The sequence below is a fragment of the Papilio xuthus genome, unplaced genomic scaffold (genome assembly GCF_000836235.2).
Source record: "Papilio xuthus unplaced genomic scaffold, Pxut_1.1 DF828952.1, whole genome shotgun sequence".
Classification (NCBI taxonomy): Eukaryota; Metazoa; Arthropoda; class Insecta; order Lepidoptera; family Papilionidae; genus Papilio; species Papilio xuthus.
In genome coordinates, this window is record NW_013529697.1 from 7,406,470 (window position 1) to 7,424,845 (window position 18,376).

The following is an 18,376-nucleotide window of genomic DNA, read 5'->3' on the forward strand; positions in this document are numbered from 1 at the left end:
CTTTGATATTTCTTAATGTACTCTTATTTCCTATCCACTAAATATCTTATAATGCCATTTAAATATGTTGGTATGTATTCAAACCATTTCAAGTCTGCAGCTTCGCAATAGAACGTCTTACGATCTGGAATGCTAAGACTCGCGTACAACTCTGAAGTACACGTCGACTTTATCTTCCATGAACGAGACTGGAAGTAACGCATATTCTCTCTCATTCTGGATTGCTTCTTTTGCACTTTCACGAAGGTGAAATGGTACTGAAAAATATTAAATCAATCACATGTTGTAGTCGAGGACATTTATTTCCTACCCATCAGCGAAATGGAATTAGACTATCACAATGCAAGTAAATAATAGCGCTGACTAAGGGCACTGATATAAATAGATAGGCGATTGCTTTGAAATAACAGCTTTACGCCTGTTAATATTACTATTAATTCTATCTTTATTATTAATTCGTAGCCATACCACCGCAACCATCAGTCTTAAAGTTGCGAAAATCAAATAGGCACAAAATACTACGTCTAATAGCCAGTCCATTTATAAAGGTCAATGCTCTTAGGCCTTGGGCATGTAACTTACGAAGAGCGGGAAAACGAGCGGGAGTTTAGTAGTGCTTTTGGTTACGCGGTGGACGCGCCACCCCGCTAGTCAGTAATTTCATGCATTCTGCCATATGGCAACTGTTTGTTGTATATGTGAGATTATATATCAGTACCTATGTACATTATATATCAAGCTAACCTTTTTGATCTGCAAGTAATTCTGAGCCAAAAATCTGTCAAGTAAGCTGGTACGGTCTCCAGGATGAAACTAACAATTGTTACGAATATAGCGGACTTAATGTAAACCACGCCGAAGAGAGGAAAATCATCTGAAAATTAAAAAAAGAATTTTTATTTTTTTTTCTATTTGCTTAATTAAATAACCAATTTAATATATTAAAAAAGATATGACTTCGACAGTCAGCTATTGAAAAATGACTCGTAAAATTGTATTTTGTTTTTTACCAGCGTTTTCTTATTCTTTACTGGGTCAGATACTTTGGCGAATAAATATTTTAATTCTCTTTTTAAATAATACAAAATTAAATATGATGTAAACATGCTTACAAAATTTTTGCTTTATGCTCTCTGTAATAATCAAACTGCCAAGTAGACCTGATGATATAGGATTAGCAGAACTGCTACAAATATTGAATACTGGTACATCAGTGGATCTGAGGAATAGAATAAAGTATTATGTATATCACTATAAATATATTTTTCATCATCATCAGCTCACTGTACGTCCCCACCGAGGGCCTCGAAGCCTACCCTAAGTTAAGGGTGATTAGGCCATAGTCAACCACGCTGGCCAAGTGCGGGTTGGTTGACTTCACACATATCTTTGAATTTCTTCTCAGATAATGTGCAGGTTGCATCACGATGTTTTCCCTCACCGTAAGGACGTCGGATAAATGTACATATGTTAATCGGAAATCGAAAACACATTGTTAAATGGCGGGATTAGAACCCAGGACCTGCTGATTGCAAATCAAGTGCTTGACCCCTGAGCCACCGACGCTCTCAAATATATTTTTATAGTCTAAAATTATCATAAAAAGCCAACAAGTTTTACAAGTTAAAAGTTTAATACTAAGGGTCTAATCATAAAAATCTGGAACAGTGTTTCAACTACATTTTAATTTAAACCATGATTGTTGACGATCCTGCATAGGTTTTCTATATACGAACTTCACAAATAAATAACCAAGTACTTATACCAAAGCCAGTTTTGGTAATATATCTTTTAGGGCAAACCATTCTCTTTTTAGCCGACTTTAAAAAGGAGAAGGTTATCATTTCGTCTGTATGTTCTTTTTTAGGGTTCCATACCTCATAGGAAAAAAACGGAACCTTTATAGGATCACTTTGTTGCCCGTCCGTCCGTCCGTCCGTCCGTCTGTCTGTCAAGACCCTTTTTATGTGTGTTACCGCGTAACTCCGCCCCTGGCGCTCCAATTCTGATTTTTTTTTATCGAAAGGTTTTGCTTGTAGGTAGGTCCCATTTTTTTATTAATTTTTTATAAATACGTGGACGTCAATCCGGCGCGGCGGTCAAAAGGTTAACAAGTGCTTAAGCAATGTCTTACCGTGGGCTTCCGAGACCAAAATTCCTGTTTAAAACATATTGTACATATCTTTGTTTTGTCAAAGGTTAATACAGATGTTTATTTACATATAAAATGTAAAAAGAAATTATTTTATAATGTGATCACAAAACATTAAAAAAATAACATAATTATCGGATCCGTTATAACAGTGATACCTTTCACATCTAGCTGCTGCAACCATAATCAAATTAACAACGTAGTCGACAGGAATGATGTCGAGAACATAATTTCTTTTCCCATACAGAACTCGAGTCCAGCCTTTAGCGATGGTGAAGATAAATGTTGTGATCCCCATCCAGTTGTCTATCCAACCTTTGAACGGTTCCTCTGCAGCTGGCGTTACTATAATAAAAAAATATGCATTGATATATTTTTCATGTTAGTAATATTTATATAACAAGTAGCTTCCGCCCGAGACTTCACCAGTGCGAAATTAGAAACAGGAACCTATGCGGTCTTCCAGGCTATGTTCAACGTGACATATTTTTGCACACCCCGATAAGGGCATCAAATGAAACGGAAAGAAGCAAAGTATTGTAAACTATGAAAAATACAAGATGGCTACCATAACAAAATTATAGATGACATATTCAAACTTTCGTGAGACATTATACTAAACTGAGACTAGACTAGACTAGTTTCGAGCCCATCGGGGGCCCTTCATCAGGATGAGTGGTACTGGTATTGTTGATAAGTGAGCGACGGGCCGCGTCCGCAAAATAATGCCAGTACCACTCATCCTGATGAAGGGCTCCCGACGAGCTCAAAACTAGTCGGTGCCGCCACCGAATATACGTGAGTGTTTAGCCGTTTTTATATCAGTTGATGACATATTTTTCAACAATCACCCCAACATGGTATCAAGTGTCAATATTTGAAACATTAAACAACATGGTAATAATTATTCAAACTTTCGTGAGACATTATACAAAACTGATATATAAACAAGGCTAAACACTCACGTATATTCCTCCTCGTCGGTAACTAGTCGGTGCCGCCACAGGACGAATATACGTGAGTGTTTAGCCGTGTTTATATATCAGTGGTAATTTCAATAAAAAATTAAAAATAATTGCCAAAAAAGGAATTGGCTTCAAATGTCTACCCATTAAATATATGCAATGTATAATCGTTAAGTTTTTTCGATAATATTTTTTGCTTGTTTGCCGTTTTCTAGTATAAAAAGTGCAGTACAAACCAATCGAAGGTCTTACGATGACAGCTGGAATGTCTCCGTGCTCTTCTCCTATTATATTTTCAGCCAATGCCTTCGTAAACGTATATGTATTCGGACGACCATCTGTTAATTAAAAAAAAAACACAAAGCACATAATTTACTAAAGAGAAATCTCCAAAAAGATCTGTTATTTTTCATTTAAGTCGACAATCCTGTCGTTAATCATATCTTACTCTATGCCTGCCTCAATCACTTACTTAGAAATTCACAAAGATCTTCATCTGGGTCTTCATGTTTGATGCGTTTATACACTTCTTGTAGTGTTCTTGGCGGAGGATAGATACATTCCTCTATTTCTTTCTTATCAGTATTAGAAAATGCTGTGGAGACATATACAAATGCCTGGAAACAAAAAGGATAAGTAAATTATTAATTTTTTATTGATTACATTTACCTGTGAAACTTAATTTAGTAACAATGTACAAAAACTGTTTTGAGTAGAACCAAACAGTGACAATTAAAAGTTAGAGAATATATTCTTATAGATATATTACGGCTAAAAAATTTTAATTGACCATTTGTTATCACCGAGATGAATCATTACAAGATTTCTACTTACGTCCAATTTCGATTGCTTTTTGAAAGCTCTCAGAACCTCTCTTGTCCCTTCCACGTTTATATTTAAAGCATTCTTAAGCGGTTCATCAAACCTAATCGTTGCTGCCAAATGGAACACAACGGTAACCTAAAATTTAAAAACAGAACATTAATTTGACAAATATGTTTTTAAATAAAAATATACGAGTATGTATTATATTTTATAAGCTGTCACCCGCTACTCCGATCGCGCAGAATTAAAAAAAATCTTAATAAGTAGCCTATCTGTTTTTCCGATTATAAAACTTGTCCCAAATTTCATCAAGGTCGAAGTTACCTTATAACAAACATCCATCTAAACTCTCACTTTTATAATATTAGTAAGAGTAGGATTTGTTACTATTGTAAGACGGTTTTGATAGCTTAATGGTTATGAACATGGTGTGTGATCGGCGGATTTCGGTTCGAATCCATTCAGATATTGTCATGAACTATATCCTTGCACTAGATTAGAGTTTACTTTACTGGTAACAAGTAATACTAATCATCATCATCAGCTCACTACATGTGCATACCCCACTGAGGGGCTCGGAGCCTACCCTAAGTTAAGGGTGACTAGGCCTTAGTAATACTAATAAATTACCTAAAATGTGATAATATTTTAAGAAAAAAAAACTTTAAGGATATTACGATAACAATCTTTTGCATAAACATGTTTTATTTCGTATTTTGTCAGCGGGTCAAGTTTATAAGCGAGTTTATCTCGTGATAATTATACTTGAATTTTACATTAATACAAAGAAACAAAGTACATCGCATTGACCCAGATGCAGGCTGTATTTTGCAATTACCTTAAATTTTTTAATTAATTCAGTATTCACCGGTGAATGAAACGATTTCCACATTAAAAAGTAATTAAAACTGTATTATTCCAAAAATACAATGAGACATTGTTTGGTTACTTGTTTTAACCCTTTGACGGCCGCCGGTGAAAATATTATGGACGACTTGACGACGTCAATGTGGTTATAAGATATTATGTTTTACTATTTGTATCACTACTGTTTCCGGTATGAAAATTGGATATTTCTTTGTCTAGATTGCATTGCGGAAGCCAACGCAATCTCCTGAACGGCTGGATCAAATTTGACGGGACTTTGACGGACTTCTGATATACATAAGCGGGAATATTTTAGCCTACTTTTTGTACGCTGACGAAGTCGCGGGCTACTGCTAGTATTCTTGAAATATTAAGTAAATAATAAATACCTTTTTTAACAATTCTTCCTGATGAGAAGTTAGGCCCATATTGAAAACTGTGATATCGCCAATGATATGTTTTATTTTCGATAAGCTCTCTGGTTTCTCCTCTCGTAGTCTAGAAAATACCTAAAAAATAATTATTATCTCTAATCATCATCATTATTAGCTCACTATACGTACCAAGGGGCTCGGAGCCTACCCTAAGTTAAGGGTGATTAGGCCATAGTCAACGACGCTGGCCAAGTGCGGGTTGATTGACTTCACACATATCTTTGAATTTCTTCTCAGATATGTGCAGGTTGCATCACGATGTTTTCTTTCACGGTAAGAACGTCGGATAAATATAAATCGGAAATCGAAAAACACATTGGTACATGCCAGGATTCGATCCCAGGACCTGCAGATTGCAAGTCAAGTGCTTGACCACTGAGCCACCGACGGTCTAATTTAAATTACGTTATCTCTAAAGTTTTTCAAAATAATTATTTTTTACGAAGTTTCGTATATTTTTTTAGATTTATTGATAATTTAATGAAGTTTTAAGTTGAAAGCTTTCATGTTATGAATACTATTTTGGTCGGCGGCTCAGGGTTTAGGCACTTAACTTGCAATCTGTTAGTCCTGGGATTGAATCCCGCCATGTACAAATTCATTTTTCGATTTTAGATTTACGTATGTACATTTATCTGTCATTCTTACGGAACACATCGTATTGCCAGCATGGTTGTTTGTGGGCTAGTCATTCCTGGCTAAGGATGAGCTTGGAACACATTAGTAGGGACGTATTGTGAGCTGATGATTGAATAATGATGATTAAAACTCTTACAGGATTACTTATTAATCGCTTAAGTCTTTCATTTGCTCCATTTCCATTCTTCTCTCTTAGTAATATGTAAATTGTATCGATGTTGCTGCAACTGTATAGCAATTTTTCAATCAATACCTGAAATAAAAAAAAATTAACAAGAAATAGTTACAATATTTTTTCGTAATTTTAGAAATTTCTGTTTTTTTTTTCAAAGTGAACGAAAGGTATGTAACTCATTTTTAACAAGTTCAGATAGAAGACTTCATAACAGAAATATTTTCCAATAATCTAAAAATATAACAACCAATTGTAAAATGTAAAATTGTTTTCAGTTAATTATTTCAGGGTGATATTTATTAAATTAACCACTATACGCAAAACTGAACGGGTCAGGAAGGGATAATCTGTACAATAGCGGCAACTAACTACTACGAGAAGAGAACAACCAATTACATAGTACATTACGGCTTTGAAATTATTAAGATTATTCTGTTTACAATAAGATATTGTCTCCATGAAAATGATGTTTAACTTAGAAATTTCTGATATGTTTATTTTTAATAAATAAATTAATTAAAAATTAAAAGTACCTTTCCGAGAAATCCCGTGCCCCCTGTTAGGAAAACTGTTCTGCCAGCGTAAAAATCAGGTACTGGAAGGTAGGGAGTATCAACTTTCGTAGCATCCATTGCGCCTGAAAATAGTAATTGAATTTTGACAATTTTAATACTATTATATAATTTTTTTTATTAATAAATAACAATTTAATATGCTTGTATTTATTTTACAATTTATTTTACCGTAAAGGTAACTTTTAAAGTAAACAAAAATCATATCTTTATAACTAATTTTATTTATTAAATATAATTTTAAATACTAAATAATCATTTATATAAATTAACTTACCGAATCAACAGAAACTTAAAAGAATAAAAAGAAATTATTATTGAAACAAAGCTCTTGAATTCACCGCATCAAAAAAAATGCATAAGCGCGTGAATGACGAACAGTGCTCCTTATATAAATGACACTATGCAAGACGTGTCTCTAATTATGTAAGTGTACTCGAGCTTAAGGAAAAAAGACTTATTATTTATAGCGAACGCACGCGACTTCGTCCTCGGAGAATTACAAAAAAGCAGCCTTTAATATGCTAGCGTGCATCAACTATCATCCCGTTCAAGTCCCCTCAAAATCCACACGGAACAAACGCGACCTTGCGGACAGACATGCAGACAAGCAGATAGATAGAATTAAATAGATAGATAAAAATTAAAAAAAAGTTTTTCGTTATCAGCAAAGCAAATATATCATATGTACGAAATTTGTTTTTTTTTTTACTTAATTACATACAGACAGTACAATTTTATTAATATGTATATGTGTATTGAATGCACAGATTGAGGTTTTATTCAGATTAACGCGCGACAAACACGTGTCTTATCGAAAGTTATTGTCAGTTCAGGAAATGCATAGTGTGCTCCGAGCTTTATAATCACGATATATATAGAGCATATAAACAGATTAACAAACGTATTTGACACATAGTTGTTTTTTATATTAAGCTCCTTATAGTTTGATATACTTGTATATTGCGTATTACTTACATTGTTAAATTTGCGTCACTTTTTTCTATTTTTAAACAAATTTACGACAATGTAGATATTGTTTATCCAACCATTGTTACAATCCCTTTGTTTTTTTATGTAAAATGCAAATTTAAATGAGAATTCTACAGAGTTGTATTTTTAATGAGCACAAAAACTTAGTATCCTGTTAATATTATACATGCGAATATTTAGATGGATGGATGGATGGATGTCTGTTTTCCTTCCGGATATACCGGGACGGCTCGACGGATCTTAACATAGTCTGGAAGAACACATAGGCTACTCAATAAGTTTTATTTTTAATCCTGCTCAGACGGAGTCGCGGGCGACAGCTAGTTTATCAAAAATATTAAGATGAAAATATTGTAGTAGTCAATAAGAGTGAATTAAAGTGGCAATGAAAAAAATACTGGCTGTCGCCTGCGACTCTAGGCTACGAATTAAAAAAAGCTTAATAAGTAACCTATGTGTTCTTCCAGGCTGTGTTGTACATTTATGCTAAATTTCAGCGAGAGCCATAATACGTTCTGGAGATACCTTCTAATAAACGTTCATCTATCAATACACCCAAAAATTTGCATTTATAATATTAGTAAGATCGACCAAAAATAACCAAGATTGCTTGGACGACATCATCATCTTCAGCTCAATATGTCTCCACCGAGGGGCTCGGAGGCTACCCTAAGTTAAGGGTGATTAGGCCATAGTCAACCACGATGGCCAAGTGCGGGTTGGTTGACTTCACACATATATTTGAATTTCTTCTCAGATATGTGCAGGTTGTATTACGATGTTTTGTATGTGTTTAAAATTAATACCCACAGTAATATAAAAAATATCAAGAAAAAATCTATACATTTATTGTGTATAGTGTTTTAATAAATAAACCATTTTTTAATAAATTCCTTTTAAGTAATATCAGATTGTTATCAGCAAGGCAATGGACGTGTAATATTGAAGCAAATCCGCGTTACGTCTGATGAGTGGCATACTCATCAGACGTAACGCGGATTTGCTTATGGTAATCTTTCCCTTTTCATCGTTTTCTTCTTAAAAAAATAGGTGGGAAGAAGTGGATTTTGCGGTGACACGTATAGGGAAAATATCCTCTTTCTGTTCGTTCCCTCCACAGTCCGTTCATTCGCACCCCAAAGTGCAAAAGCGGTTGTATGTGGGCAACGATCGCTTTGGTATTTTTTTTTAATTTCGTTTGCCACTTAATAGTAAAGAAAATCTAATATGTGAAGTCTTTACTAATTACTATTTAAGTATGCATTAAATAAATAATGAACACGGCAGTTGGTGGGATATTTATTGTAGCCCATTGTAAGTTTCAAATAGCACGTAGAATGTATTATATTGTGACGTCATAGCATAAATTTAAATAAACAATGAGTAAAAGTATTTTATATATTTAACATATTTTCAAAGACATGAAAGAAAGAAAAAAAAACAGTTATTATCACACAGTTATAAGAAAATCAACATACAGTACAGATTTATAACAAAATTTAAAAGAAAAGTGTGTCAAAAGCAGCCAGCACAGCGTTTGCTGGGACGGCCCAGTCCCTACGCTGGTTCAGACGGCGCCTATAATAGCAACCGATCATGACGAGGTTCGCATCGGAATGCTAAACGTGTTATGAGTGACAGCCTAAGTCGAGGTAGGCACCTAGAGGGGTCTCAAGGGCCCTTGAGCCCAGTCACTCCAAGGGGCGTCCACCTAAGTGATCTGAGAGCTCGCTGGCCTCCCAATCCGGTAACAATAACAAAGTACAGCCCGAGCCGAGGCTCCTGGAGGGGAGCCCTCGAGTTTTGTTACTCTTAAATGAGGTTTAGGTTAACCGCCATCTGTGCCCGGTCACCTCAAGCCCAGTGAATCTGTAAATGCCTCTTCAAGGCAAACAGTAACTACTCAATCACAAAAAAAAATTCTATTGTGAAGTAGGCGTGATGTTTGTTTATAATACGTCTAACATATTTGGCCCGATGAGACAGGTAATTACTACTGTGAGAAAAAATATTTAAAAACAGTGTGACAATCACGTGACTTACCGAAAGTTATTTTCAGTTTTATACATTTTTGAAGTTCGTTATGGAATCGCTTCGAAGCGAATGCACTTATCAAGCCGCTCTGGTCCTCATTATCGCCCTCCTGCCAATATCAAAAAATTATAATAAGTTCCTTTTCGTACGTTACCTGTCGCTGTGATTTTTTTCTTTTATACCATTTTTTATGTCCATGTAGGCGCTACATGTTATAGACAGAACTAGGGCCAAATATTTTTGTTAAACTATATAATTACTTGGTGCCATTAAGTGCACCGGGTCAGATAAGTTTGTCACTCTATAATACGAAATACGGAAAATTTGGCTCAGAAATCGGAATAAATTATTATTTAGTAGGGTCAGTTTCTTTGGGCACTTTATATCGTATATAAACAAATTGAACTCACTAGTAATTTGAAATCTTATAAAAGTCAACGTTAAGTAATATGTATTTAACAAATATTTTTGTGCGACGTTGTTTAAAAAAAACGATTTTGGAAAGATATCAAAGACACAAGTGAGTATAAACAATAAATAAAATAAAATAAAATAAATAAACATAAATATAACTAGGAGTTAATAACCTAACCGTAATATAAGTAAACGAAAAACCAGACTGATTAAGGCTGAAATAAATAAATTAGATATTTAAATTCATTTAATTAAATGGAAATGTAAAATTAAATTATGGCGAGTGTAATCAGAACTAATTTTTATGTTTACCCAGTGCTGGTGGGTTGAGGATTTGAGGACATGTGTGAATATCTTTGAATTTCTTCGTAGGTTGAATCACGATGTTTTCCTTCACCGTAAGAACGTTGAATAAATTTTATGAAATGTACATATTTAAATCGAAAATGGAAAAACTTAGTACATGGCGGGATTCGAAGTCAGGACCTGCAGATTGCAAGTCAAGTGCTTAACCCCTGAGCTACCGACGCTCTCATCATTATTAATATTTATTAATTCTTCACAGGAATGCAGTAACTGTGTTTAAAATAACTAGTAATAAATATTACCATCAAAATGTAGCTGATTTTTACGCGGGAAAATCTATATTTATTACAGGTGGTACGGGATATCTCGGAAAAGTGAGAAATATTACTGAATTACTTTAAATTATTCAAACTTTCGTGAGACATTATACTAAACTGATATATAAACACGGCTAAACACTCACGTATATTCGTCCGGTGGCGGCACCGACTAGTTTCGAGCCCATCGGGTGCCCTTCATCAGGATGAGTGGTACTGGTATTATTTCGCGGACGCAATCAGTGAGCGACGGGCCGCGTGGGGCCCGATGGGCTCGAAACTAGTCGGTGCCGCCAAGCGACGAATATACGTGAGTGTTTAGCCGTGTTTATATATCAGTTTAGAATTACTTTAAATATATAAAAAAATATTTTTTGTGTATAAATCGAATTACATTAGGTAATTTTGTAAATGAATTTTATTGTGTATATTACGTATATGAATTCATCATCACAATTGTAAATAAATTAAAACTCAAAAGTAATTGAAAATGAATATAATTATTCAAATACCATGGTTAAGGGTACGCATGGCGAAAAAGTTATAGCCAAGGAAAATTTATACTTACGTATGTATGTATACTTTTAGAAATTATTATTTAGAATCCTATGGCGTGAATGGCGCGCTTTCATTACAAAGTCAAGTGTCAGAATGATTAGTGAGGGGAAATAAATGTCGACATTTTAGTAAGGATAGTGTTGCGCCAGTACACCGGCACAGTGTCGGATTATCTACCTAACAATAGATATCGGCACGACCACGTCTATCACTAAATATATCACAGATGCACAGAAACACTTTACATACATAGTACTCTGTGGACTGTAGGCATAGACATCGGTCAATTTTATTCAGAAAAAAAAACAAAAATGGAGTTCCTTTTTCAATTCCTATAGTGTATGCATAAAGGTAGTGTTGTTTGTCTCGAGCGTACACGCCATAAGAACATACCGGAGAGAGGGGACGTCAGTCGATGTCAGACCTTTGGACCGGCAACACGTGTTGGTACGTGAACGAGCCAAATATAACGCAACGAATTCTACAATTCCGATACAGTTATTAATACATTTTAATCTTCCTTTAAAATATTTGGAGAATGACGTATAAAACTTTGATAGGAGCCATATACGGGCTATTAGCGATGGCGCTACTTTCTTAGGGATTTAAACTTTACTCTTTATTGGCAATCTATCTGTATGTGGGTTCGAATCCTGATGCTTTAATATTGTTATTCACGATTAGCACTCTTTGACTGTGAACAAGAGAATATTTTTTTTTATATTAATTAATTTTCCAGGCATTTATAGAAAAGTTATTATATAGTACTGATGTTGAGAAAATTTATATGCTTATTCGAGAAACACAACAATTAACGGCACTTGTAAGGCTTAGTGACATGCTTGAAAATCCCGTAAGTACTTATATAAAAATACGAATATTTGGATGGATGGATGTTTGTTAGAAGGTGTCTCGAGAAAGGCTGCATGGATCACGCTGAAATTAAGCATACATATAAACTATAGTCTACATGAATACATAGGCTACTAATAAAGTTTTTTTTTCAATTCCACGGTTTCCGCGAAACTTCCTGCCTCGCACAGACGCATTGTGGAACTGTCCTCAGCGGGTTTTCCAAACCGCTACGACTTAGGGTCAAGAAGCGAGCGTATCATCGCAAAGGCCGTCAAGGCATCTGTGATTCCTCTGGTATTGCTGATGTCCATGGGCGTCGATGAACCCGCATCTCGTTTGCTCCCTCATCTTATAAAAAATACAGAGTCGTGGTCGACAGCTAGTTTTTTATTAATGTCTTATGCTCCTTAAAGGTTATTTTTCATAAATTCATGATAATTTTCCTTGACAGGTATTTACAAGGATAAAGAAGGAAAAACCAAAAGCTTTAGAGAAAATCGTACCTATTCTAGGTGATATTGAGAAACCTAACTTAGGTATGACATCTACAGATGAAAAAACATTAATTGATAAAGTAAGGTATTTCAAATGAGAGCGACTTTTAATTTTGTTACAAAGTTGTTCTTTTTCTAAAATTGCATGCATTTTTTTCAGGTTTCAATTGTTATTCATTCGGCTGCTACAACAAAATTTAATGAGCCGTTATTGAAGGCTTTACAAATTAATTATGAAGGGACTAGAAAAGTTTTAAGTCTTTGCAAAAAGATCAAAAATGTCCAGGTAGGATAATTAAATACTACGCTTAAATCTAATAACATGATAAATTTTTACGGTAACATAATTTATGTATTATTGTGATTCGAAAATGACGTAATTGATTTTAAATAAGAATGTGATATTTAGTATTCCGATAACAAAAAAATAAAAACAGCAGGATTTATAACTTCGTAACTGACTTCGGCGACTTCATCCGTACAGAATTAAAATAGAACTTAATACGTAGTCTATGTTATCTCCCAGACTATGCTCTATATTTGTGCCAAATTTCATCAAAATCCATTGAGGCGTTCCGGAAATACTTTCTAAAAATATCCATGGATATATCCAAACATTCGCATTTATATTATTAGTAAGACTAATTAATTGATGTGTTTACTTTCCGAGTTATAGACCTAATTTTTGTCCTCTTACTCTTCTTCTCCATGAGAATGGGAAGTATATTTGACAGAGGAGGGGACGAATAGGAAGGAGTTGTAACCTTTTTCTGTGCGTCCTCTCCTCCGTGTTTAAATGTAACGATTCTGCAATTGCGGAGGTCTATGGGCAGGTTGCTTTAATATTTTGTATTATTCAGGTGGCCGCTTGCTTGTTTGCCACATTATGATATAAAAAAAAACTTGTTTTCAAGGCTTACATACATATTTCGACGGCATACACAAACACTGATAAGAATGTGATTGAAGAACGAGTATACCCAATGCCGGTGGATGTTAGTTATATCTACAACGAATTGGCACGTATTGGAAATAACAAAGATAAAATTTCAACTCTGCTCTGTAAGTATAAAACCCAATATTTGAGTTGGCACATAGAGTAAAACAGTAGCGTAAGGCCTGACGTGCCAACTCAATCGTGTAACGAAATGAGTTAATCATTCAATTGTTTACTTATGTATATTATTATGTAAAGCGTTTTTCTTTCTTTCCTCGAAAATCTCGAAGATTTTAAAGATCCTAGAACTTTTATTACTAATATTTTTTGCCGATTCCCGAGTAAATTTTACAATTTGCCTATAAAACTGTGAAGTGAGTACACAAAGAGAAATTGGTTTGTAATTTCCTTTTACGTTTAAAATGAACTTTATTTGACGTAGTTTTGCTTTTTTAAGATGGAAAACCTACTACATACACATTTACAAAGGCGTTAGCAGAATCTTTAATTGCTACTGAACACGAAAACATACCTACAGTGATAATAAGACCAACTATGGGTAAATATAATTTAATGTAATATAATTTCATTGTGTATAGTACTACAAACATATTTGATCCGGTGAAAGTGGCTTCGCGATAAATTTTCATAGAAAATATGGATAATATAAAACATATACAAGAGACAAGCAATCCGATCTACTTATGACAATTTTGAATCCGACTGGGCGATAATGTGCTGATATTTTTTGTGTAGCACTTTAGTTTGCACATCATGATGCAACCTGCACATATCTAATAAGAAATTCAAAGATATGCGTGAAGTCAACCCGCACTGGGCCAGCATGGTTGATTATGGCCTAATCATCCCTTACTTAGGGAAGGCTCCGAGCCCCTCGGTAGGGACTTATAGTGAGCTGATGATGTTGATGACTTTAGTTTCATTGTTGCCACCGGGCCAAATAATTTTGTCACACTATTTTTTACATTAAAAGTAACGAAGGTTACAATGGCCTATAAATACTGCTATTTAGATATTTTTTTATAATTATTTATTTCAGTGGCTTCGTCTTTCAATGAGCCGTTAAAGAATTGGACAGATAACATGTCGTTTCATACAACAATTTTACTGAGCGGTGCAACTGGACTAAATCGGGTAATTCGCGGGAAAAGTTCTAATATTGTTGATTTTGTACCAATTGATTATGTAACTAACTTCACTTTAGTTGCGGCGGCTACATTACCAAGGTATGAGTTCACCACAATCTTACTGATATTATAAATGCGAATGTTTAGATGGATGGATGTTTGTTAGAAGGTATCTCTAGAATGGCTCAACGGATCTCGATGAAATTTGGCATATAGAACATAGTCTGGAAGATCAAGGCCTTATTAAGGTTTTTTTGCAATTCCGCGCTGACGGAATCGGGGACGACAGATAGGAATTCTTTAAATCGGTTTTTTTTCCAATAAAGATCTCTCATATGCCATCATCCCAGGACCGCCAGGTTCCGTCCACACCACCTGGGTGGCTGGCATTCCACAATGGTGCGATTCTCGCGAAATTTCTTGCCCCGCACGGCCGCGTTGTGGAACGGTCTTTCCTCGGCGGTATTTTCAAACCAATACGACTTAAGGACCTTCAAGAAGCGAGCATTTCCTTAAAGGCCGGCAACGCATCTGCAGTTCCTCTGGTGCTCCAGATGTACATGGGTGTCGTCTTCTCTTATTAAAAAAAATCATAATTTATTTCTTTTCTTTGAATGTTAATGTAGGTACTTAATTTTTTTAAATAAATTATTTTTAGGTCCAGTAAATTGGCAGTGTACAATTGTGGGACAAGTTCAATAAATCCTATCCATTTGGATGAAATATTTAAATATTTTAACAAAGCAAATATTAAGTTTAATTCAAGTAAGTCTTTCAAGCTGTATATTAGAAAGCCTTTGGGATAACAATGACTTAAGAAACCTGCATTAAGCATATGCGCCAAAGAAAAATCATCTCAGAATTTTTTTCATCTTTATAATCTTATTAATATTTTAAATGCGAATGTTTGGATGTATGTTTGTTTGAAGATATCTCTGGAACAGCTGCATGGATATCGATGAAATTTGGCTTAGACGTATACCATAGTCTGGAAGATCAAATAGGCTACTTATTATTTTTTTTAATTTCGCGCGGCCCGAGTCACGGGCGATAACTAGTATTTAATAATTCCTTTTATAATCTAAATTTTACATCGATATTCCTACAACATTCAAGTTTATATTTTATTTTGTTGTTTCAGACGATTCGAGATTTCCTAAAGTTTTTATTGTAGAGTCTGAATTAGCTCGAGATATACTAACATTTATAACACAAATTATTCCTGCGTATGTTTTTGATACGTTACTTAAAATTAAAGGAAAACAAACAAGGTATTTCTTTTTCAATATTAACTTTAATCACAACATAATAACTTATGTTAAAGTTAAATAATATGATAATTTAAATGTTAATTACAAGAAACTTGAATATACTACGGAGATTTCTACGACCTTGAAAAATTAAGTTTTTCGGTTTACTTAGAATTTTCCGACATGCTGTATACGTTATGAATATTATAAATGCGAATGTTTGGATGGATGGATGTTTTTTTAATATCCTAAGGTGGCAAACGAGCGACCGGCTACCTGAAATCGCTAAAATAGCGAAGTTACCGTTGCCCATAGACGTACGCAATTGCATATGCGTTGCCTACCTTGAATCGACGGAGGAGAGGATGCACAGAAAGAAAATATTTTACCCTTCCTATGCATTCTTTCATCCGGAAAGTCCACTTCCTCTTCCCATCCATTCCTTATAAGAAAAAGGGTGGGAAAGGAAAGAGGACTAAATTAGGCCTCAGGAATTCGTGCGAAGATGTTAAAGCGGGCTCTACCACTGTTAAATGTTTGTTAGAAAGTATCTCCAGAGTAACTGCATGGCTGATTATTCGTTATTTGAAGTTAAATAACTAATAATAAAAAATAATTTACAGATACGTGAAGCTACAGAGAAAATTTATATACGCTCGTAACAAATATGAATACTTCAACAGATATTCTTGGATTTTCAAAACTGATAAACTTCTAGATATTTACAAGAATATATCTGAACAAGATCGACGGGAGTTTCCTTTAAACCTTTCGGATATTATTTGGCCTGAGTACATGATGACATACGCCAAAGCGGTACAAGAGTTATTACTAACACAAAAGAAAGACAACAAAACTATGCCCTAGCATAAATCGGACCTCACTGTCATCCAAAACTTATTTAGTAGATTCCAAGTCTAGCTTGACATTGCCGCATTTTAAGTATTCTAGTAAGTTTACTATTAAAGGTTTATTTATATTTTTTCTTATTTAACTGGTATATTTGTTATTATTGTGTCTTTTTAATTTAAGTAAGTGGCATTGCAATTTTTGTAAATCAAATAATCTAAACTTAATTTTAAAAATCCGACTTATTGATTCTTTATTAAAATAGCGCCATCTATTATCTGCGTATTAAAATGTTGTATGTAACTCTTATTTTAGTCGGGTAATATTAAAAACAACAAAAATAACTTTATTGACAATTATTTAGTCCATTTACTAAGAAATATATTATAAATATTTACTTCTTTTTTACGTTTAAATATTTATATATCCCTTTGAAATAATTTTCAAAATATTCATCTAAACATATATTTGTTGCGTCAAATGGGAATTGTTTTTGATCCTGTTGTGAAAGTGACGCGTACAGGGCGCGCGTGTTTTTTGTTTTCCAAAATCTCGATGTTGACGTAAATCGCTTCAATAAATTTCGACGTGCTATCGCCAGTTTTAGTTCTTGCACGTGTCTAAAAAAAAGATGAATCAAAAATTATCTTCAATGAACTGTAGCACTACGGCATTCCATCAAATACGAATCGCTTTCGTTTCGTATACAATGGAACTTCATGGACACTTCACTTAATATAATTATCATCAGCCTTCGTCTGCCTACTGCTGAACATAGACCTTCCCAAATCTCTTACACAATAGGTAGTGGTCTTCCGCAACCAACGACTTCACGCCTTGCGCACTAAATGGTAGAACCATATGGACGGAGGATGCGTCAAACTTTTGGACGTTTTCCGTGGCCTCCATTCCAGGATTTTCCTCCCCCACCTGGCACCACAGGGTTGACTAATATGAGGCTTATAGTAATATTAGATGATATGATATGATACTTGTAACTAGAATCATATATCAATATGTTTAATATTAAAAGCATAGTATAGCCCGTTAACATTTAATCATTTCAAGTTCCCTACTCTCTAAACCCGTACCGGTAATCATTAATTCCTTACTATAATAAATACGAAAGCAGCTCAGTATGTTTGTGTTTACTTTCAAGGGATCAAAATATCGTATAGGAATATGTAAGATTGAATGTTTTCTTGTAATGATTCATAAGCTACCCGAAGACGGTAATACACGCAGACGAAGTCGCGGGGCACAGCTATTATCAAATAGTTTAATATTAAGAAAAAGATTTACCGTGGTTCCTTTCCTTTTAATCGCAACCAGAAATCGGCTGTGTAAGCTGGCATCCATTGATAAAAAAATGACACTCCATACACTATCCAAGGTGACTTAAAGTAGTAAACTTTGAATGAACCTTTACCTGAAATATATGACAATTTTAATTTTAAATTTAAATTCCATTTGTGTAAAATTGAAAATGAACTATCAGTTTCTAATGGCCTAATTTAGTCCTCTTTCCCTACCCATCCTTTTTTTATAAGGAAAGGATGGGAAGTGTTAGTGGACTTTCCGGATGAAAGGAT

General features: G+C 34.4%; 2 protein-coding genes across 2 annotated transcripts; one reads left to right on the forward strand and one right to left on the reverse strand.

Annotated features, from left to right (window-relative positions):
* Window positions 1-515: 515 nt before the first annotated feature.
* On the reverse strand, window positions 516-7,038 carry LOC106124688 (fatty acyl-CoA reductase 1-like). The gene is made up of 10 exons (XM_013321607.1): window positions 6,907-7,038; window positions 6,591-6,694; window positions 6,019-6,135; window positions 5,199-5,318; window positions 3,952-4,077; window positions 3,590-3,734; window positions 3,354-3,455; window positions 2,311-2,497; window positions 1,113-1,219; window positions 516-874 (listed from the first exon to the last, which is right to left on the reverse strand). Exons 2-10 carry the CDS (start codon window positions 6,687-6,689, stop codon window positions 735-737), a joined length of 1,143 nt encoding a protein of 380 aa, XP_013177061.1. The 5' UTR covers window positions 6,690-6,694; window positions 6,907-7,038; the 3' UTR covers window positions 516-734.
* A 3,067-nt stretch (window positions 7,039-10,105) lies between these two features.
* Window positions 10,106-16,962, forward strand: LOC106123709 (fatty acyl-CoA reductase 1-like). Its single transcript, XM_013320122.1, has 11 exons — window positions 10,106-10,176; window positions 10,636-10,750; window positions 11,991-12,104; window positions 12,558-12,680; window positions 12,761-12,886; window positions 13,515-13,662; window positions 13,995-14,096; window positions 14,598-14,784; window positions 15,344-15,450; window positions 15,827-15,956; window positions 16,559-16,962. The coding sequence occupies exons 1-11, from the start codon at window positions 10,106-10,108 to the stop codon at window positions 16,800-16,802; spliced, it is 1,467 nt and encodes a 488-aa protein (XP_013175576.1). The 3' UTR covers window positions 16,803-16,962.
* Window positions 16,963-18,376: the final 1,414 nt, after the last annotated feature.

Excerpts from the sequence above, each read along its gene's own strand:
- LOC106124688 (XM_013321607.1), bottom strand. The coding sequence starts at position 6,689 with ATGGATGCTACGAAAGTTGATACTCCCTACCTTCCAGTACCTGATTTT. Across the intron at positions 5,319-6,018 it reads AGCGATTAATAAGTAATCCT|GTATTTTCTAGACTACGAGA; the intron begins GTAAGAGTTTTA and ends ATTATTTTTTAG. Across the intron at positions 875-1,112 it reads GAGCATAAAGCAAAAATTTT|ATGATTTTCCTCTCTTCGGC; the intron begins GTAAGCATGTTT and ends TTTAATTTTCAG.
- LOC106123709 (XM_013320122.1), top strand. The coding sequence starts at position 10,106 with ATGTATTTAACAAATATTTTTGTGCGACGTTGTTTAAAAAAAACGATT. Across the intron at positions 10,177-10,635 it reads GAAAGATATCAAAGACACAA|GAATGCAGTAACTGTGTTTA; the intron begins GTGAGTATAAAC and ends AATTCTTCACAG. Across the intron at positions 14,785-15,343 it reads GCGGCGGCTACATTACCAAG|GTCCAGTAAATTGGCAGTGT; the intron begins GTATGAGTTCAC and ends AATTATTTTTAG.